The sequence below is a fragment of the Danio rerio genome, chromosome 11 (genome assembly GCF_049306965.1).
Source record: "Danio rerio strain Tuebingen ecotype United States chromosome 11, GRCz12tu, whole genome shotgun sequence".
In the NCBI taxonomy this organism is placed as follows: domain Eukaryota; kingdom Metazoa; phylum Chordata; class Actinopteri; order Cypriniformes; family Danionidae; genus Danio; species Danio rerio.
Genome location: NC_133186.1, coordinates 8539173 through 8561863, shown reverse-complemented (window position 1 = coordinate 8561863; position 22691 = coordinate 8539173). Strand labels below are relative to the sequence as shown.

At 37.5% G+C, this 22691-nt stretch overlaps 1 protein-coding gene and 1 long non-coding RNA gene across 9 annotated transcripts in view; one reads left to right on the top strand and one right to left on the bottom strand.

The window, feature by feature from the left end:
* The window catches only part of LOC141376539 (uncharacterized), a 50629-nt gene that overhangs the window by 3068 nt on the left and 24870 nt on the right, over positions 1-22691 (bottom strand). For both annotated transcript variants that reach the window (XR_012386990.1, XR_012386991.1), the window contains exon 3: positions 808-925. This is a non-coding gene — a long non-coding RNA (uncharacterized lncRNA). The remainder of the gene's footprint in view (positions 1-807; positions 926-22691) is intronic.
* The window catches only part of s100p (S100 calcium binding protein P), a 49926-nt gene that overhangs the window by 12960 nt on the left and 14275 nt on the right, over positions 1-22691 (top strand). For 4 of the 7 annotated variants that reach the window (XM_073916355.1, XM_021479732.3, XM_001337104.8 and 1 more), the window contains one exon: positions 19272-19391. In XM_073916355.1, the coding sequence (XP_073772456.1) occupies positions 19339-19391 (53 nt within the window). In that variant the 5' untranslated portion in view covers positions 19272-19338. Of the gene's footprint in view, positions 1-18472; positions 19392-22691 lie in introns of those variants that run through there. The other 3 variants (XM_073916356.1, XM_073916354.1, XM_021479733.3) reach the window with 2 other exon arrangements.

Sequence of the window (22691 nt, the reverse complement as noted above, 5' to 3'; positions counted from 1 at the left end):
AATGAATCTCAGAGTAAATCAGAGTAAAGTTAAAAGCTGTCAAAGTAAAACAAAAGCACTGACAAAACAGAAAAAAGCGTGATGCAGCATGAAAGTTGCGGAGATTTTTTCTGCCACAGTTCACCACTATTGGTTCTTTTGGTCATAATCATGTGGGGAAAAAAGCAGAGCTGGTAAAACTTACTAGCCTTAAACATACTAAAACTATCATACTTGAAACTTTTGACATGACTTACAGCAGGCATGTCCAAACTCATTAGCATTTGTTTTAAAGACGAAATGCAGCTGTATGTAGCTCTTTCTACATAATTCACAATCTCCAGAAATGTACAAAGGGCTACATTTTCAGAATTACCCTATGTTGAAAATATCCAAACAACACTACTCACAGTGTTATACAATTTGCTGACTTACTCTAAATCAGGGGTGTTCAAACTTGGTCTTGGAGGGCCAGTGTCCTGCAAAGTTTAGTTCCAACCCCAATCAGACCCACCTGGGCTAGCTAATCAAGCTCCAACTAGGCTTTCTAGAAACATCCTTGCAGGTGTGTTGAGGCAAGTTGGAGCTAAAATCTGCAGGACAACGGCCCTCCAGGACCAAGTTTGAACACCCCTGATTTAGAGTAAGTCAGCAAATTGTATAACACTGTGAGTAGTGTTGTTTGGATATTTTCAACATAGGGTAATTCTGAAAATGTAGCCCTTTGTACATTTCTGGAGGTTGTGAATTATGTAGAAAGAGCTACATACAGCTGCATTTCGTCTTTAAAACAAATGCTACGGGGCGGGATGACGCTGTTCTGCGTACCTTCGTGTGGACGGCTTTTCTGCTGATTCCAGTTTGTCCAGTTTGCTCATACGTCAGTGGACTTGAGATGCAGGAGTTGACAACATAGTTCCAGAAGAATGATCCCAGAAAGCAGAAACTAAAAAATAAAATAAACAAGTAAATAACAAGGTGAAAATGTGGTTTAATCTAAAACGCTGTAAAAAATCAGGTGAAGGCATTTTTTTTACTGGATTGTGTTTTAAAACTGTTTGTTTGGGTTCAGGGAAGTGGGTGGGCAGGTCAATTAGTGCTTTTGAAAACATTTTTGGTTGAGTTTAGGGAAGGAGGAGGGTGGGTCAGTCATTTTACGTGAAACAGCTGGCACGAATGGCACTTGCAAAGGAAATTTGAGAGTACAAAGTGGCCTCTGATGAATTTGCATAAACAGAGATGTAATTGACACTCTCCAGAAATGTATTTAGCAGTATGTTTTCAGAATGAGTCTAGGTTAGAAGTGTGATTTGCAGCAAAGGGCTGATAAGCTTTAGAAAATGGAAGGTGGTCAACAAAAAATTGCAAAACACTGTAAATGTCCATTTCTACCACAAGGGCAATAATTAAGTCATTCAAGTAAACTAAATCAGCCTGAGATGGGACATGTTTACCTTACACCAACACACTATTAAGAAGATAAACAAAGTGGGAAAAATATCCAAGAATCAAAATTCTAAGTAATTTAGGTTATTTGATTTTTTTGTGTGGTTTATTCATAAACTAATTTCGAGAGGATCACGTGCTTATAATCAACACGGCTGGCTCCTTATTAGCTCCATAATCTGCCCCATTAGATGATTACGGAAGCATCATAAATAACCTGAGTTTATCACTCCAGTTATCTTCATCTTGAAGCTCCCCCCTTTCCACCCCTTCATCCTCCTCCTTTCCTGATTGGGCGACACGGTGGCCCAGTGGCTAGCACTGTTGCCTCACAGCAAGAACACCGCCGGTCCAACCTTTCGGGCCGGTCGGTGTTTCTGTGCGGAGTTTGCATGATCTCCCCGTGTTCGCGTGGGTTTCCCCCGGGTTCCCCGGTTTCCTCCCACCGTCCAAAACATGAACCATAGCCAAATCGACTAAAACAAATTATCACCCAATACAACCTCTGTTCACACTTCTCACGGTGACAAGCAGGGGAGTTTTCGAGACCTACCTGACCTCGAACTCCCCTCTCGCTCTTCTAACAGGAGGGAGCCCCGGGCTCGAGGATATTACGAGCTCAGGGCTCTCTCCCGGGACAGCATGCCAAATACGCTTTATTGATTATCAGCTAAGTGTGAACTCTTGAATTACATATTATTTTGGTCTTTGATTCAGAAAGTGTCCAAAACTACAATCTGACACCACATAATTAAAAAAAAATAAATAAATAAAAAAATGGTTTCAAACTTAATAATCTACATTTTGTTGCAAACGATCAAAAAAGTAAATATTAAAAACTTTTTATCCACAGTCTTCTCTGCTCACATTAACTAAGGGTCCCATTATTAGTGGAGGGCACTATCCGCAGCGCGATAGAGAAACAGCTTGAAACACAGACGAAGGATTTATAGTCTTGATGTGGAAAAAGGAAATTAGCTTTGCTGGCCACTCTCTCAGTGCTGAGCAAATATTTGTAAGCCAACCTGAAGCTGCTGTGTTTGGAGGTTGCTAAAGTGTGGCGTAATCAACTGTGATGAATTGTATTTGCTAAAGTAAGCAGGGAGATCAGATTAACACTGAATCCTGAACGCAACAATGTACAGTATGAGGAAAGATAGGCCGTGATGCACAACCGTTACTTCCTGATGTACAGAGTTTGTGCGAAAACCATTGATTTGTCTATCAGCGCTTGAGAGGGTGTGAGATGATGTGAGAACAGTGTGCATTAAGGAGCTTGGTATAGTATTTCTTGAGCTGACAGCATAATGACACAGAGGAAAAGAGCTACTGTGGGGAATGAAACATTGGCATTTACAAGAAATGTCAAAGGTTTAAAACCTATAGCAATATCAAGATGGGGGCAGCACGGTGGTTCAGTGGTTAGCACTGTTGCCTCACAGGTCGCTGGTTTATGGGTGTTTCCATGTGGAGTTTGCATGTTCTCCTGTGTTCTCATGGGTTTTCTCTTGGTGTTCCCCCACAGTCCAAAGACATGCATTAGTTTAATTGAAAAATGTAAATTGGCTGTAGTGTACATGTGTGAACGGGAGAGTGTATGAATGTTTCCCAGTACTGGGTTGCAGCTGGAAGGGCATCCGCTGTAGGGTGCTTTCACATCTACACTTTTGTTTCGGAAGCTGTCTCATTTACCCAGTTAGCGCGGTTCGTTTGGCATATGTGAAACCACCAATCGCTCTCGGATCAGCGCCAATCAATCGCTCCGAGATTGCTTGTATGAGGTGGTCTCGGCTCGATTGAAACGAACTCTGGAGCGAATCGATTACAGTGAGAAAGCGATCCGATCCGAGCCCGGTTATATCACTGTGTTTTATGTATATATGTAATAGGCATACGGCTATATGAAGAGAGAATTATGAGTAGGGCGGGAAGTTTCGCGAGTCTCCGGATGCCCGCAAACGAATGATAATCTTCCGGTAATCTCGCGTCTCCCTCCCAGTCCTCAAATAGGCTACATCTCGCACCCTTCTCACCTCTCCCCACCGCATCTGCACTCACTCTTCAGACACATCGCGTGCACCTTGTCAAACACCACCAAACCACCGCCTCTCCTGACAGCTGAGCAGGACTCAAAATAAAATAAACCCTGACACAATGTGACGAGAGTTTACTTGCACGTGACTTGTTTTAGCTCATTTGGTCCGATTATAAACTTTGCAGTGTGAAAGCGAACCGCTCCAAGAGCAAAGAGCAACAATGTAACATTTGTAATCTCTGTTTCGGAACAACTGAATGGATTCACAGGTGTGAAAGCACCCTAAGACATATACTGGAAAAGTCTGTGGTTATTTCTGCTGTGGCGACCCCTGATAGATAAAAGGACTAAGCGGAAGAAAAATGAATGAATGACTATTAAGATGACTATCGGCATTTTGGGAAATTTTATTTTTGGGTTGGTAATGTTTTTAAAATGCTTAGCATGGCTGCATTTATTTGTTAAAATGAAAACAATTCAATCAATCAACACAGGCTCATTGGAAAAATGTTTCCAAGGATTCATTTCCGAGAACCGACAAATATGTGCCTCAGGGTACAGAATGGTTTCAACTTGTGTGTAACCGCTGACCGATTACCTGCATGTGGACAGCTTTTCAGCATGACTTGGTAGCTCATGGTGTCAGACTTGGGAAGCGAAGGAGACCGTGCTATGAGTCTGAAGAAGGATGGTTCAAGGAGGTGATAGAAAAAGGATAAAATGAGAAAGGTATGATGTACTTTTAATTAAGGGCTGTTTGCAGTACTATGTTTTGGGGGACTGTTACAATATGTAAATGTAAAAGATGCCAAAGCGATAAAATATGTCTCATGTAAAAAAAAGAAATAAGTACAAGAAAATAATAAGCTTGTGCTTCATCCCACTCCATTATCAACCATGTTGAAATGTATTTTTTATTAAAGATATTTTATCCCTGCTGAAAAATCCATCTTGAACCAGCCTAAGCTGGTTGGCTGGTATTAGCTGTTTGACCAGCCAGGTTTACGAGGGGTTTTGGCCATTTCCAGGCTGGTTTCCAGACACGTTATGCGTGATCAAAACAGGAAACAAAAAGGTGCGGATCCAAGTGCAGATTTATTTACAGTGCATCAAACATAAAACAAGGTGTCCAGAATGCAAGGTACAAAGTAGCAAATAAACAACAAAACCAGAAACTAAATCAGAGACAAGGCTCAGGAATAACAAACTCAAACAACTAAACTTAACTAGAAAACAGACGAGACAAATAACACACAAACTAGACTAAGGCAAAATACAAGAACAAGATCAGAATAACAACTCGGAATACTAGGACTTACTGGATAAACTGGAACAAGAAAGACAACGACGCGATAACAAACAAGGGTGGAATGATGGAATATATAGTCCAGATAATCAACGGTAACACAGAACAGATGTGATGACAGGTCAGTGTATGTGTTCCGGTGTATGCGCGTGGTATGTATGGAATTGTAGTCTTTCTGGGACGCTGTAGTGCCTTCTGAGTCCTGATGCACTACAGCGCCCTCAGGTGGTCACTGACAGATGTGAGATTTCCAGCCTGATCTTAGCTGGTCAGGCTGGAAAATGACCAGCTAAAACCAACTAAAACCAGCTTGACCAGCCTGGTCAAGCTGGTTTTAAATGGTCATCTCCCAGCCTGACCAGCTAAGATCAATAAAAATGGCCAAAACCCATCTAAAACCGGGCTGGCCAAACCAGCTAAAATCAGCCAACCAGCCTATGCTGGTTTAAGCTGCTTTTTTTTTTTTTTCAGCAGAGATGTATGATATTTATACTGGAAAATAAATTAAATAAAATCAAATTGCAGTACAGTGAAATGAGTTTGGCTATTGTCATATATTGATTGTGGATTATTGATTTATGTTTACAAATCGTCACCTTAGAGTTATAAGGTATCTAAAGGATTTTCAGATATTGAGCTGCAAATGTTTTTGCATTCCATAGCAAACAGTATGTGTGAACCATTTGTTTTTAATTAAAAGTCTTAAAATACAAACAACTTATAAAAAACATCCCATAATGTAAATAAGTTGTCATTTAATAAGAATATTTCTAACTCAATTTTGACAAAAATGTCAGATAGAACCCTATAATTCTAAGATGACGAAATATAGATAATACTAATATTATGACGTTAAGAAATAAATCTATTTTAGTCTATTACAACATAAACACAGAGAATGAGCAATGAAAAATCCAATATTAACAGACACATCTGTAATCTCAGTTGATAATCAAGCAGCCATCAGCCAACAACTTCATCAAGCTGATCTGTGTTTAAATCTGCAAATATCTTTAAGCACCTCCTTAATAAAATGCATGTTTGCTTAATTACACTTCTCACACTGTTCATCCAAATTCTGCTCTTCTTGAATCAGGACCCTAAAATAGCATCCAGCTGGTGTCACACTTGAAATACCACGTTCCTGAAGCGAGTAAGGCAGTTACTTGGATGTGTTTACTGGGGTAATAAATGTTATCATCTAGACACCATCTTTTCAACACGCGGCTCCACAAATGACCCGTTTGCCCTGTCGTGACACACAATAACAAAGACCCAGCTTCTGTCTTGTCCGCTCACCCTCGACCACACTTCTCAAGCCATATTTACAACCCCAGTCCGTCAAGCGTTGGATTCCAGTCAGCCCTCCTTCTTCACGCTCATACTTTTGAAGCTAATCGTGGCGACGATGGCTGTAAATTTCACAGCGTAAAATGTGAAGCATGTGTCTATATTGCTGTGGTGATGATGTCAGACTTCAGCTGCCGTAGAGCCTTAAAAGAGTCGCCGACCTTCCAACAGCAAAACACTCCAGGACAAGCTGTATTTACACACACGAGACGCCTCTGCTTCTTGACTTGTGGATATTGTTCAGTTGCTCAGGCATCAAATTTCAACACAGATAAAAGACTAAAAGTGCATTCAAGTTGCAAACATTTGTTTGCTATTAATAGTGAAATGTGCATTAATTTATTCTGGAGTGTTTCGTGTTCCATTATACAACATTTTTTGTTAATTACATTTATGTTACATTACTGAGAAGTTAAAGTTAATCTTGCTGTTTGAATGTGCAAGACTCGGATTTTGTTTTCTTTTCCTTTTGTGGTTGACAGTGCAAAAATAAATTGTTAAAATTTTAATTTGCTAATTTCAGGATCCCAGTAATGTGAAAATGGTCTATCAGTTTAATTTAATTTAATTTAATTTAATTTAATTTAATTTAATTTAATTTAATTTAATTTAATTTAATTTAATCATTCATTTTCTTTTCAGCTTAGTTCCTTTATTAATCCGGGGTCGCCACAGCACAATGAACCACCAACTTATCCAGCACCTTTTTATGCAGCGGATGCTCATCCAGCCGCAACCGATCTCTGGAAAACATTCACACACACTCAATCATTTAGACAATTTAGCCTACCCAATTTACCTGTACCGCATGTCTTTGGACTGTGGGGGAAACCGGAGGAAACCCACGCGAACGCAGGGAGAACATGCAAACGCAAACTACTGCGCCACTGCGTCGGCTTAATTTAATTTATTTTAATTCATTCATTTTCTTTCGGCTTAATCAGGGATCACCACAGCGGAATAAACCGCCAACTTATCCAGCATATGTTTTACACAACGGATGCCCATTCAGCTGCAACCCAGTACTGGAAAACACCCATATACTCTCATTCACACACATACACTGAGGACAATTTAACTTTCCCATTCCAGGTGAGGCTCGAACCAGCAACCTTCTTGCTGTGGGCCGACATTGGTTCCCACTGTGCCACCTCGCTGCCTTTTATCTTTAATTTCATTCATTTTATTTTATTTATTTATTTATTTTTTAAATTTCAGCTGAAATTAAATTAAATTAAATTTAAACGATTAAATTAAACTTACAGTCCAGAACACTTTTGGTGTTTACGTCAAATTAAATTAACAAATATGATTTTGTAAAAAAATAAATAAAAAAACAGAAAGCAATTAATAAGCAAATGTTTCATGTAAAATGTAAAAATTAAATGGTAAAATATGACAAATAATATGCTAGTCAGTACAACAAATGTATTTATGCTTAAATTAAATGCATTTAATTAATTGTACGTATGCATAAAACACACCATATCCCTATTAAAACCCAAAACCTTTCTTTTATATTTTGCTTACAGACTCCATTGCAAAAAGACTTTGAAACTATGTACATTGTTATATTTTTTTAATGTGTGATTATGTATACCTCTAAATATCTTATTTTATTTTATTCCTATTTTTCATTTTCTTCTCTATAATTTACTGTGATTATATATTTTAGCATTATTCATTGTAAAAAAGTTTAAAAAGTTCAAATTGACAAAAGTACAAATTATCTAAGTTTTAGCAGATTTTAAATACAATCTTTAAAATGAAATAAAGGTCATTCACAATAATGAAAACTCAAAGTATCAATCTTAAAAGTCATTCTTAACAATGTAACATATACAGTATTATTATTATGTTATATCATAATAACCCTTAACTCTGAAATCAACTCTGAAAACTGGACTGACAGTTTCAATTTACTAGACCTTCTGTTAAGCTGCTTTGACACAATCTACATTGTAAAAAGGCAATAGAAATAAACCTGAATTGACTAATATCAAAATTATTATTAAATAACATTTACTTATATGTAAATTTTAGCTTACAGATGTCTCAAAAACATCCAAGTCATATTCACAGTCTCCAAAACAATCAGCATGAGCATCAACAGTGACAATATCTGGATCGCTTTATTGGACTTGAAGCTCCGGGATTTTATTTTCTCTAATGATCTATGATGAGCGTCGAACGTACAATTGAAAACAACAACCATGGCTGTTATCCAGCACAATTATGTGATGTGTCATGCAGGAAGGTCCGATTCTAATTTCCCAGAAAGGCACTCTCCAAATAAAGCTCATTTACCCCTGAACAGTTTTATTGACCTGATATAAAACATCTTTATATCCTTGCTAGTTCTTAATGTAAATGGTGAGGGAATTTCCTCAGGAGCCATTTATATGGGGTAAATTATTCATTCGGTTTTTATAAATAGACTTGGGTGCTTTGGATAGTCACCAAACCTTGTTTTAGCAAAGCAACACTTGTTATCTTGAAGCCTAGGTTTCCTATTGCATGGGTTTTTTGGATTCAGTTCACATATGTACAGTTGAAGTCAGAATTATTAGCCCCCCCTTTGAATTTTTATTTTTTATAACTCCCAAAAGATGTTTTACAGAGCATGTAAATTTTCACAGTATGTCTGATAATATTTTTTCTTCTGGAGAAAGTCTTATTTGTTTTATTTCGACTAGAAAAAAAAGCAGCTATTAATTTTTTAAACACCATTTTTAAGGACAAATTTATTAGCCCCTTTAAGCAAATGTTTTTCCAATAGTCTACAGAACAAACCACTGTTATACAATAACCTGCCTAGTTAACCTAATTAACCAAGTTAAGTCTTTAAATGTCACTTTAAGCTGTATAAAAGTGTCTTAAAAATATCCAATAAAATATTATTTACTCTCATCATAGCAAAGCTAAAATAAATCAGTTATTAGAAATTAGTTATTAAAACTATTACGATTAGAAATGTGCTGAAAAAAATCTTCTTTGTTAAACAGAAATTGGGGTAAAAACTATACAGGGGCTCTAATAATTCAGGGGGGCTAATAATTCTGACTTCAACTGTATGTCACAAATATACACAGTTTGAGAAGACGTATGATGTTTTTCATTATTAAGTTGGCTTCATCAATCACTCATGTCTATATGCGACTTTCTCTCCAGTTTGTCTTCACGCATTTGCATCTGCTGTGCAAAATAAAGCATTTTCCATATGCATGTGTTTGGATAAAGCTTGAATTGTGGCCAGCAGCACACAAACATTCTGATATAAAAACCTCATTAGAGTAATAGACCTGAAAATACTCCATTAAAAGGTAATTATGTTTGCTTGATGACAGGAGTAAATTAGCACAGAAAGAAACAGCTGTCAAGATCTGAAACAATAACTGAATAGGGTTTTTAGCACGGAAATTGATCTGTTCAGCTCTGTAAACGGTCACTGATTAACCAGTGGTGAGTTTTGTGTCTTTGAATGACAATCCTTATTACGTTGACACTGACATAATGATCCCAATTCAAACACAGACACATAAAGCAATTCCAAAATTGTCAGCATGTTGTTGTTTTTTTAAACAAGTATTTGCAATTAAAATGAAGCTTTCATCATGATAATAAATTGATTTTGAAGCTATTACATTTACTTTCACTGTTTCATATTATTACAGTTTGTGGTTTGCTAGTCTTGAATTAAATCAAGAAACAAGCATTTAAAGGGACAGTTCCCCACCAAAATGAAATTTCTGTCATTGTTTACTGATATAATGTTATGATGTTCTTTAGGCATTACAGCTCTAAAGAACATTATAAATGATCTTAAATAAAACAAATACATTTATAGAGATGGTTTACAAGTATATAATCTCATTCACCAGGGAAACGGAGGCCATGTGAATGGTTTATGTGCACAATAAAGTGAACACAGCATGCCATATCATCTGATAATTGTTGGAAATAATCCCAAAGGGCAATTGACGGTGTAAAGAAACATTAACCAACACAAAAATGCGATGTATATGTCGAGTTCATCGGCTAATTAACCATAATCAGTAGAGGTGACGAGTCAGCGAGCAGCGAGACCTAGCTGTCACTCAAGTGACCACGCCATTAATTATGCAGACTTAATAAAACTTAATAAAAATGAAACGGATGAGTTATAAAAAAATTCACCCCACTCACAGTCAGAGGCGAGTCGATGAATTGCAGTTTTAGTTACTTCCAAATTGGCTTCCCGAGGGAGAGCGGGAGGTTGCCGCTTGTTTTAAACAGGTTTGTGTTTCTTTCATCTGTTGAACACAAATAAAGATATAATGAATATAACGAAGATGAAGGCATTAACCCCTTTCTAACATACAGACCTTTCTGGATAATTACCAGCAATTATTTTTGCGGAAAGGTCTGTATGTGTGAGCAGGCCCTTTTTGAAAATACCGGTAAAATCGGTCCGGCTATTTTCCGGAAAGAGAAGTTGTAACATTACCTGTAATTTGCCAGAATTCTACCCTGTTAGAACATAGACGGAAGATTGCCGAAAAGAGCGCGTTCACGTCTGGAATGCGCTGATGTAAGACGTCTGCTTAAGCCAATCAGACCATTCTCATCTGCGCGGTTTATGAACATAAAAGCCTTTGAATATTTTTCCAGACAAATAATGTTTCTATGTTCTTTCTGTTGCCAATTGTGTCACAAAAAATATCGATAAGATGCTTATGATAAGCCGTTGTTTGTTTACCTTCTGCTTCCTTCAGTTGTGTGACGCGTCACGCTTGCATGTGAAGCAGCCAATATTATGGATTCTGCTACATTCCTTCTTCCATGGACGAGGCGCCATGACAAAATTCATCCTGCCACGGCTACATTACAGCTGCTCATTCAAAACATTTTATTTTTAATAGCAGGTAATAATCGCCCCAAAACATATTACAAGATTAGTGAATTATAACAGCGCGAACTTCTCTAAAACCGTAGTGCTGCATATTATTTGTTTACCTCGTTAAGGTTACGTACTGACTGGCTGACTGACAGGTGCGTGATGCATGAGGCCAGCAAACACGACGTCTAGCAGTTTCACTTTACTTTAGGATGCATTAATATCGCTCCGTAGGTCTACTGGAGACATTCATAAATATTTCTAGCAAATCTAATAAATGCTGGACACATACTCATTACATAAACATATAAGCGTTTATTTGAGAGCGCACAAGAAGATCTGCGCACTCTTGAAGCGGCTTATAATTGAGGGGGCATGCTAAAGTTTTGTGCATGAGCAGAGAAAATCGGCTCACAATCGGATCCGGGTGCTGTAGGCTATTACATAAATGCGATCTCGACTTCTAATACTGCGCTCACGACAATTGCCATTGAAATAACGCCATGATTAGTTGGTAGATCTATTTAAAAAAAGGCCCGCCACCACAGCTGGAAAAAAATCCTAGAGGAAACACTGCATATTACGTACATCTTATGCGAAAGTGCTTCTCCATATGTTTACATTGTAATTGTTCACAATACTTATCCATCCACAGAGTTTGTAAAGTAGTTAAATGTTTATAAATAAAAGCGAAGCTGTTTATAGGTAATTTCTTGTAAATGATGTCAGGATTTACAGGTATTTTGGAACAAATGTCTGAAGGGTCTTTTCTGGAAATATTCTGGAACGTCCGTGCCTGTGTGAACAGCACTTTTTTAAAATTTACCGGTAAAGTCGTTCCCTAAATTTGACATGATAGTATCATGCAGTTGCTGCAGATTTGTCGCCTGTACATCCATGATGTGCCTCTCCTATTCCACCACATCCTAGATGTGCTTAAATTGGATTGGGCTCTGATGACTGTGGAGGCCATTTGAGTACAGGGAACTCAAGTTCAACAAACCAGTCTGAGATGATTCATGCTTTATGACATGGCGCATTATCCTGCTAGAATTAGTCATCAGAAGATGGGTGCACTGTGTGTCATAAAGGGATGGACATGGTCAGCAATAATACTTAGGTAGGCTGTGGCATTGACATGATGCTCAATTGTTACTAATTCAATTCAATTCAGTTTTATTTGTATAGCGCTTTTACAATGTAGATTGTGTCAAAGCAGCTTAACATAAATGGTCATAGTAACAGGATCAGGGTAGTTTGTAGTGTTTAAGTTCAGTTCAGTTTAGCTCAGTTCAGTGTGGTTTGAAATCATTACTGAGAGTCCAAACACTGAGGAGCAAATTCATCGATGCGTAGCTTTACAGATCCTGAACCATGCAAGCCAGTGGCGACAGCGGAGAGGGAAAAAAAAAATTTCACCAATAGGAGAGTGAAGAAAAAAAACCTTGAGAGAACCAGACTCCGTTCGGCACGACCATTTTAATTTCTCCACTGGCCAAAAGTTTTGTGCAGTCTTGTGCAGAGCCCAAGATGTGCCAAGAAAATATCCCCCACACCATTACACTACCAGCAGCAAACGTTGATACAAGGCAGGATCGATCCATGCTTTTGTTGATGCCAAATTTTGATCCTACCATCCAAATGTGGTAGCAGAAATTGAGACTCATCAAATCTATTCACTTTTGGTGAGCCTGTGTGAATTGTAGCCTCAGCTTCCTGTTCTACACTGATAGGACCATTTTCTGTAAACCCTAGAGATTGTTGTGCATGAAAATCCCAGTAGATCAGCAGTTTCTGAAATACTCATAGCAGCCCATATGACACCAACAACGACGCCACATTCAAAGTCCTTTAAATTCATTTAAACTTTCTTCCACATTCTGATGCTCGGTTTGAACTGCAGCAGATCATCTTGACAATGTTTATAAGCCTAAATACATTGAGTTGTTGCCATCTGATTGGCTGATTGAAAATTTGCGTTAACTAGCATTTGGACAGGTGTAGCTAATAAAGTGGCGGTGAGTGTAGCGTATACAGTGACACATAAATAGACTATAGTATCCTGCACCCACTAATAGAAAATATTTGTATAAAACATTCTACTGGTGTTTGTTTAATTTTTGGTTTGATTGTAACTCATATGTTTTGGAGCCAAGATTATTCATGAAATATTTTCCAAACAGACTGGTGAACTAAAAAGTTTCTCCTCTACTGAATTCTGTAATCTCAACAATGAAAGATTCAAGTTTAAATCAGAAATGAACATTCCAGAGAGATGCATGATGATCCTTTCACACACACATTTAACTTCATTTACTTTTATACATTGTTACCCATATGAAAAGACACAATTATTAGTTTATGTTATCATTATTATTATTATTAAATTATTTGTCTTTTCAATATTAAGAACTAACAGTTGGTGGCATATATCCACTGTATGAGCTCAGTGACTGACACATTGTTTCAGTCAGCTGTGAACATTTCATTTGGCTCATATTTAACCTTATCCGAGATGTTGTCCTTTGGAGTTTACCTCCGTTTTTTGTCATTACAGCCACAATTTCATGCAACATTAGGTGTGTAATTGTGTGTTAAATAACAAGGGTGAACGGAGATCATATTGCTAATGAATGCAACATTGTTAATGAGAGACGTTCAATGGAAAAACACATTTACATGTGGCTAACTTGGACAGCAACACTTAATTTTGTATTGCTAATGAAGATATTACATTCTATAACCTGATTCAAACATTAAAATGACAGATTTGTGTTTTGTGTAAGATGTGTAACGTAACTCAATCTTATTTTCAGCTTGGATGTGAACAAAAAAAAAAACCTGTTTGTTAAGCTCTGGTTTTGGTTGCCAGGTGGTTTAGAGACACCTGGGCTTCCTCCAGACAGTTGTGATGCGAAAAAGCAACAATTATTTATCATTTTCACATGTCAGGCCTCCAGAAGGCAGCATTAGGATGTCATTTAGCTAAAGGCAGAGAAACAGACCATCCTGAAACAACACATGCCCGTGTTCCTCAACCAAGCAAAGTGGCTTTACGGGATGGCAAAAAAGAAAACTATTATCATCTAGACTTCTTGCAGGTTTGCATATTTAGACAGTGCTAGTATTTGTAATTTTTAGGCAGATATGGCCCTGTGCATCTGATGGAACTGTGGATCTCATTCATGAATAATTGTATAGATTGTAGATCTACCATGATTTAGAATAGACAACCAGACAAATACTTTACCTGGGGTTCTGGCAAAATTTGATTTAGTGCGATTAGTGATGCAAAATATAATGTTGGCCAGTTTCATATACATTAAAACGACAAAATACAACTGTAAATATATGCCTGTCTGCTTCTTTTGTCAAGTACGATCATAATGTAACCTATATATTTCATCCAAAGCAAAACTCAGATGCCAACTAGTTACTTTGGTGGCACAAAGAGCACTCCTTCTAGCTTAAAAAAAACCTCTCTAACGCTCCATGTGGAAAAAAAACTGTCATTAATCAAGTAACCAACTAAAATATTTTTTGCATTTGTGTGTAACCCACCGATCCTACTGTTGCCAACCCTGTCTGAGCTGGGATCGAACCGGCAATTCTTTGCATGGGAGTCAGGTGCTCTGACAAGGAGGCTAAAGACTATGACCTCTAGCATCGCTAGAGCACCTTTAGAGGTCAGAGGAGTAAGGTTTACCTGCACAGCACTTCGCTAGCTGGCCTTCGTTACACTCAACCCCCTAAACCTCACTTCCATCCCAGATGAGCCCCCAAGTGCAACCCACCAGTCCTACTGCATCCAATCCGATCTGAGCTGGGATCAAACCGGCGATTCTTCGCATGGGAGTCAGTTGCTCTAACAAGGAGGCTAAAAACCATGACATCTAGCGTCACTAGAGCACCTTTAGAGGTCAGAGGAGTGAGGTTTACTTGCGTAGCACTTGATTACACTCACCCCCCCTAAACCTCACTACATCCCGGACGAGCCCCCAACTGCACCCAACCCGGTTTGGGCTGGGATTGGACCGCCGATTCTTTGTATGCGAGTCAATTTCACTAGCAAGGAAGCTAAAGACCATGGCCTCTAGTGTCTGTCGTTAGAGCACCTTTCGAGGTCAGAGGAGTGAGGTTTATCTGCATAGCACTTCGCTAGCTGGCCTCTATTACATGTGTATTTCATAGTACATCATGCTGTGCAGAGTACACCAATTTTTGTGAGCATCAGGAACTCAGAGAGTTCAAATATTTTCATGACCCTTCATAATATGGTCAAAACCATTCATTAATTTTTCTTAGGCTTAGTCCCTTATTTATCAGGGGTCACCACAGCGGAATGAACCATCAACTATTCCAGCATATGCTGGAATATGCACACATACATTACATCCAATTTAGTTTAGTCAATTCACTTATACCACACGTCTTTGGACGATGAGGAAAACCGGAGCACACAGAGGAAACCCACAAGAACACAGGGAGAACATGTAAACTACACAGAAATGCCAACTGGCCAGCTGGGACTTGAACCAGCAACCTTCTTGCTGTGAGGCGACAGTGCTAACAACTTAGCCACCGTGTACCCCTGGGCAAAACCAGATCAGATCATATTAAGGCCAATTCCTAGGTTTGGAAATGTAACTGTAAAACCATTTCTAGAATTTTTGTGCATAAGCCACATACCTTTTATTTAGAACAATGTAACACATTTTATTAATGCGTTCTACGCCACGCTTTTTGAAAAAGATCTGTAAATTTCACTCTCAAACTCTTCTTCAGCAGCTTTTTTAAAAATGATTTTAATCCCACCAAGCTAATGTGAAGTACCAACAACGGCTCATAAATCACTGCAGTGACAATACGGGTTTGGTAAATCCCATCATGCACAGCCTCATCGGATGAACATTCCAGATGTTTTGGGTGAATGCCAGATGTCTGTGTTTTGTACCACAAAAAGGCGCATGTACAAGACTTTATTTCCCAAACTAAGGTGACAGGTAACAAGCCAATTATTCCAGTAAATACCAATGTTGATAATTCTATTTTATAATTGTTGTTTTTTTTTTTTTTTTTTTTTTTTTTTGGGTGGGGGGGGTGGGGGGGTTGTACATTTTGAGTGTTTCAGAAAACGATTAGCTGATTCCCTGAATGTGACAAACCTAAACCGTCCCGAACAAACTAAGCTTATTAAGCACAAACTGAATGTGGTTCTCCTGGCGCCTTTTTGCCTTGGTATTTTTTGGCAGGTATTTTATTTAGTGCAGTGGGGACAATGGGTTTTCTTGGGTCAGCGCTTCCTGTCTGATATAGCTTCATATCTAGTTCATCGCCCTCTCAGCCGCTGCACTCAACACAGGCAGGAGAGTAAACTTGCACAAACATGATATGAAGCATATTCCCATTGCTAACGTTTACTGCACTCCACTGCTGAGGAGATTTGCTCACCGTTGCTTTGCAGACTTTCATTTTAGATAAAACATTGCTGTTCACCTTTGTGGGTGCAGAATGCTCAGTCGGTTAAGCAGCGTAACAGCATACCAAAATGTACAATTCTGTAGTGGCTGAATATTTACAAACATTTCAATTCCATGTTCCAAACAATTAATTGGTAACACTTTAAAATAAACTATTAGTTAATGTTATGTCATATATTTACTAACATAAACAAACAATGAACAATACATTTATTACAGCAATTGTGCATGTTTGTTCATTTTAGGTACACTGTAAAACCCAATTTTCAACTTTATCAAATGAAATGAGTGTAGTTAACTCAAAATTTACTGAAAGTTAATTCTACTCATTTGAAAAGAGTTTTCAATTCAATTCAATTCAATTCAGCTTTATTTGTATAGCGCTTTTACAATGTAGATTGTGTCAAAGCAGCTTCACATAAATGGTCATAGTAACTGGAACAGTGTAGTTCAGTTTTTTAGTGTTTAAGTTCAGTTCAGTTCAGTTTAGCTCAGTTCAGTGTGATTTAATCATTACTGAGAGTTCAAACACTGAAGAGCAAATTCATCGATGCGTAGCTCTACCAATCCTGAACCATTCGAGCCAGTAGCGACAGCGGAGAGGGAAAAAAAAACTTCACCTGATAGGAGTAAAGAAAAAAAACCTTGAGAGTACCAGACTCAGTTGGGCACGACCATTTTAATTTCTTCGCTGGCCAAAGGTTTTGAACTTAATGTTGAAGGTAATGAGTTAATTAAATACCTCATTACTTCAACTTAATTGAAGTAAGTTCACAGTACTCATATAGATTCGTTTTTTAACTCAAACGGTTTGTTGGAATCGGTTTCCCTTAAATGGTTTGAGTTGAACTTATTGAACTAACTTATTGGATTTTACAATACGTAGTTGGTTTGAGTTTTCTTCATTTATTGGGTTTTACTGTGCTCAAATTGCTTCATTTAGTCAAACGGATAAACTTCACAGTACTCATTAAGATTAATTTTTGAACTTAAATGGTTTGTTGCAATTGGTTTCCTCAAACAGTTTGAGTTACCTTAACTTATTGGGTTTTACAGTGTATTGAAAATACAGTTGTTCCTTGTTAGTTCATGTTTGCTCTGCATTAACTAACGTTAACAAGGGTGAACTTGGATTTGAATAATCCATTAGTAAACGTTGAACTATGATTAATAAATGCTGTGCAAGTATTGTTCATACTTGATTCATGTTAGTAAATACATTAACAAACATTAACTAAGAAAAACTTACATTACATTACATCTCCAAGTTTAAAATGTCCAGAGAGTGCTAAAACGTTATAATCATTACAAACATGTTTGTTTATAAATGGTCATGCTAAGTGAAGCTTATGTATAAACTAATTTCGAGAGGATTATGTGCTTATGATTGCTTGCAGCTGGCCCAGCATTATTCAATTCATGATTCACCAATCAGACGATTCCAAAGCCACTATGAATACCCTAAGTTCCATATCACAGCCATCTTCGTTTTGAAAAATCCCCCCTTCCACCCCTACTCAGGGTGGACCAGTGGTTAGCACTGTTGCCTCACAGCAAGAACGTCACTGGTTCTAGTCTTTACCAAGCCAGCCGATGTTCCCCGTGCTCACGTGGGTTTCCCCGGTATTCTCCCACCGTCAAAAAACATGAATGATTTCATAATTGAATTTGTATATTAAAAACAAACTAACAATGTTTATTTTTTTTTTCAAAAGGAAGTGGGGCATTATAGCTGCTTACATAATACTCAGACATATGTGGAAATAATTTTAATGAATACATTTAAAAACATAACTATTGGCTAAAAAGTGGCTCATTCACATGAATTCATATTGACTTCATACTAAAATGTGCCATTAATAAAAAAAAAGAAAAAAAAAAGGATGTGGCCCAAACCTCAACACTTTACCTACAGTATCCCTCATTGAAACATGAGCAAATCATACTAAACTGTTCAAAATAATAATAATAAATCCTACTAAATCAAAATGTTAAATGTTGGATCAAATCAAGATAGCATTGCAAACTGATCATTGAAATAAATGGCTTTTCCTGTACAGCAACTCAAGTGCAGTTTTTTGATTCACATTGACGTTTCCAGTCAAACGCTCTATAGTCTCCACAAAAAGCACATGCTGTTGATCTCACACCATTTTACCGACATGCGTCAGCCAGAACTAGACAGCATTTGATGGCATGAGTGAGTGAGCAGTCATTCAGTCGCAAGCGTGTAGTCAAAAACACCTGTGTCACCTTCATTCTCCAGAACTCTCCATCAACACCAATCAGCAGCAGGGTTCAGGAAGAGGAGGAGGAGGCTTTGAATGCCTCTCTCGCTCTCTCTCTCTCTCTCTCTCTCTCTCTCCGCCAGGACTAAAGAAAAGGATCAATGCTGTGAATGGTCGCTCACTACTCTCATTATTTTCCAGCCTGCCACTTGCCAGCCCATGAATAGTCAATAACAAACCAACAGGCAGGAAATGAAGAAGCAGATGCTCAGTTCAGTGCCTTGTGTGAGTTGTATTTACCACGTGAGACGGACTTGCTTCGCAGCTGAGGATTACAGAAACTTTTTTTTCTCTCTCTTTTTGATGGATTCTCTGGATTTACTCTGTTTATCAGCAACAATGGAGTTGTTTGTTTGATTCTGTGATCTGCGATGTGAACTCACTAAAGACTCTGTGCTGTTATAAAGAAAGACATTCATCTTTTTGTACTTTAAATAGTGTGTTGAAGGGTGTGTGTGTGTGTGTGTGGAGGGAAGCACATGGTGGACTAAGAGTGTGTTTTTGGCATCAGGTCGCACCACCAGCAGTGTTTTGCAAGTGCTTAAGAGAGAGACGGTCACTGTGGAAGAGCGGGGAGAATGTTTCTGTGGGCTGGAAGCAAAGCAGCTCAAGGATCAGGAAGTGAAAGAAGGTACAGTAAAATGACTGGATGAAATAACTAAATCACCTGGCTGTGACAGATTCATGTTAACCTTTATTGTCTACGGTCTCTTTAAGGAGGTGTTTTATATATACAGTTGAAGTCAGAATTATTAGCCCCTCTTTGAATTTATTATTTTTTCTTCTTTAAAATATTTCTCAAAGGATGTTTAACAGAGCAAGGACATTTTTGACAGTACGTCTGATAATAGTTTGTCTTCTGGAGAAAGTTTATTTGTTTTATTTCGGCTAGAATAAAAAGTTTTAAATTTTTAAAAAGCATTTTAAGGACAAAATTATTAGCCCTTTTAAGCTATATTTATTTTACCATAGCAGAACAAACCATCTTTAAACAGTAACTTGAAAAATAAGAAAACAATATATATATATATATATATATATATATATATATATATATATATATATATATATATATATATATATATATATATACAGGGAATCTGAAAAGTATCCATAGCTCTTCACTTTTTCCACATTTTTACTGTTAAAGACCTCCACATTTATTAAAAAATGATTCAATTAATTTATTTTCTCAAAATTCCACACACAATACCCCATAATGTCAATGTGAAAAGAGTTTTTGAAATTGTTGCAAATTTATTACAAATAAAAAACCTGGATTACACGAACATAAGTCTTCACAGCCTTTGCAAAATACTTTGTTAATGCACCTTTGGCAGCAATTACAGCCTCAAGTCTTTTAATTATGATGCCACAATCGTGGCACACCTGTCTTTGCGAATGTTTGCACATTCCTCTTTGCAGTACCTCCCTAGCTCTATCAGTTGGATGGGAAGCAATGATGTACAGCCATTTTCAGATCTCTCCAGAGATGTTCAATAGGATTTAGGTCGGGGCTCTGGCTGGGCCACTCAAGGACAGTTGTTGTGAAGCGACTCCATTGATATTTTGGCAGTTTGCTTTGGGTCATTGTTCTACTGGAAGATGAACCGTCGCCCCGGTCTGAGGTCAAGAACTCTCTGAAGCAGGTTTTCTTTCAGAATATCTATGTACATTGCTGCATTTATCTTTAACTCTCTATCCTGACTAGTCTTCCAGTTCCTGGTGCTGAAAAACATCCCCACAGCATGATGCTGCCACCACCATGCTTCCCTGTAGGGCTTCACTGTTTTTTGTTTTTCAAATGTAACTCGTGGCATTCACTCCAAAGAGTTTAATTTTTGTCTCATGAGACAAGAAAATTTTGTTTTCTTTTGGTCTGAGAGTCCTTCAGATGCCTTTTGGCAAATTCCGGGCGGGGAGTGTCTTCCGTCTGCCCACTCTACCAGACAGGCCTTATTGGTGGATTGCTGCACAGATGGTTGTCCTTCTGTAAGGTTCTCCTCTCTCCACAGAAGAACGCTGGAGCTCAGACAGAGTGACCATTGGGTTATTGATAACCTCCCTGACTAAGGCCCTTCACCTCCGATCACTCAGCTTAGATGGCCGGCCAGCAAAGAGTCTTGTTGGTTCCCAACATCTTCCACTTACAGTACGGATGATGGAGGCCACTGTGCTCATTGGAACTTTCAGAGCAGCAGAAATGTTTCTGTAACCTTCCCCAGCCTTGTGCTCCGAGACAAGGTCTACAGCCAATTCCTTTGTCTTCATGCTTGGTTTGTGCTTTGACATGCACTGTCAACCCTGGGACCTTATATAGACAGATGTATGCCTTTTCAAATCATGTCCAATCTACTGAACTTACCACAAGTGAACCCAATTGAGCTGCTAAAACATCTCAAGAATGATCATTGTAAACAGAATGAGCTCCATTTAGAGCTCCACAGCAAAGACTGTGAATACTTATGTGCATGTAATTTTTTTAGGTTTTATATTTTTTATAAATTTGCAACAATTTCAAAAAAACTTTTTTCTTATTATCATTATGGGGTATTGTGTGTAGAAGTTTGAGGAAATAAAAGAAATTTATCTATTTTAGAATAAGGCTGTAACATAAAAAATATGGAAAAAGTGAAGCACTATGAACACTTTCCGGATGCACTCTATATAGGTGAAGGCAAATTGTATTTTTTTCTGTTCTGTTTACAAATTCTTTTCTTCACAAAAAAAAAAAAAAAAAAAAAAACATTCTTTTTGTTTGATCGGAATAAAAGCTTTTTTTATTATTATTTTAATTAAATTCATTCATGTTTTTTTTTTTAGAACAAACCTGCATAGTTAACCTGATTAAAAGTTAAGCATTTACATTGTACTTTAAACTAAATGTTAGTATTTACAGGTTCAATGTAAGTAAATAACTAGTCAGTCATTAGTTGTATTTAAAAATGAAAGATAAAATACCAAATATGTTTCAAGTTAAGCAATGCCAAATGTGATAAGTAATGTATATGTGATAAAATTGCAGTACAATTTAAAGTGTTATTGCCAATTTTAATTGCCAGTAATACTGTAAAGTTTACAGTGCACTGGCCAATTTTACAGCATTTTTATACTGTAGATGAATGATGTTCAATCTAAGATTAACCAAAAATTTAAACTTATTAAACAATCTGTTTAAATGCTACTCAAGCAGTACATATTAGTAGATTTTTATTTATACAATTCACCTTATTCTCCGCCGACGAGCGGGTGCTGCCATTTGAATCTTTTTGTCTCGCGACTTCCGGTCACATTCACTTCCATTCATTTTTTGATGTTAAAAACTGCTCGTTACACTGCTTGATGTTGCAATTTGATATTTTCTTATTATATTATTCTACTTGGACTGTGTAGTCATGCAAACATTTGTTTGTAGAGCAAGTAGTTTGACCATTATCTGCCGTTTATTATTCCTAGTCATTTCTCCCATAGGCGACTGAATCTGAAGTTCTAAGACAATCGTGAAAACAGGCGCACTTCCGCATTTTAAAATAAGGTCAATATGTCAGTGTAATAACACTATACATGTGTTTATTAGTACATGTCAATTAAAAACAAATAATTAAATAAGATTTTACATTGACATGAATCAATATAAGAGTTTTGATAGAGAATTACACACTAGTTGTAGTAGTTTTAGTCATTATAATTGTTTATCCTTGAGGTATGCATTAGCATAGGTTTCATTGAACAAACTAGATTCTGACGTAAGCTATTCGCAGGAAGTGGGCTGAGATTTTGTAATGCTTTTGACTACACTCACAGTAATTATCAAAAGGTCACTGATAAAGATAGACAGGTTAGACAGCTTGCCTTCATACCCATGCATAATCTTCAAAAGCAATTCGACCTGCTGTTAAAATACGTTTAAAGAATCATGAGCTAAATATTT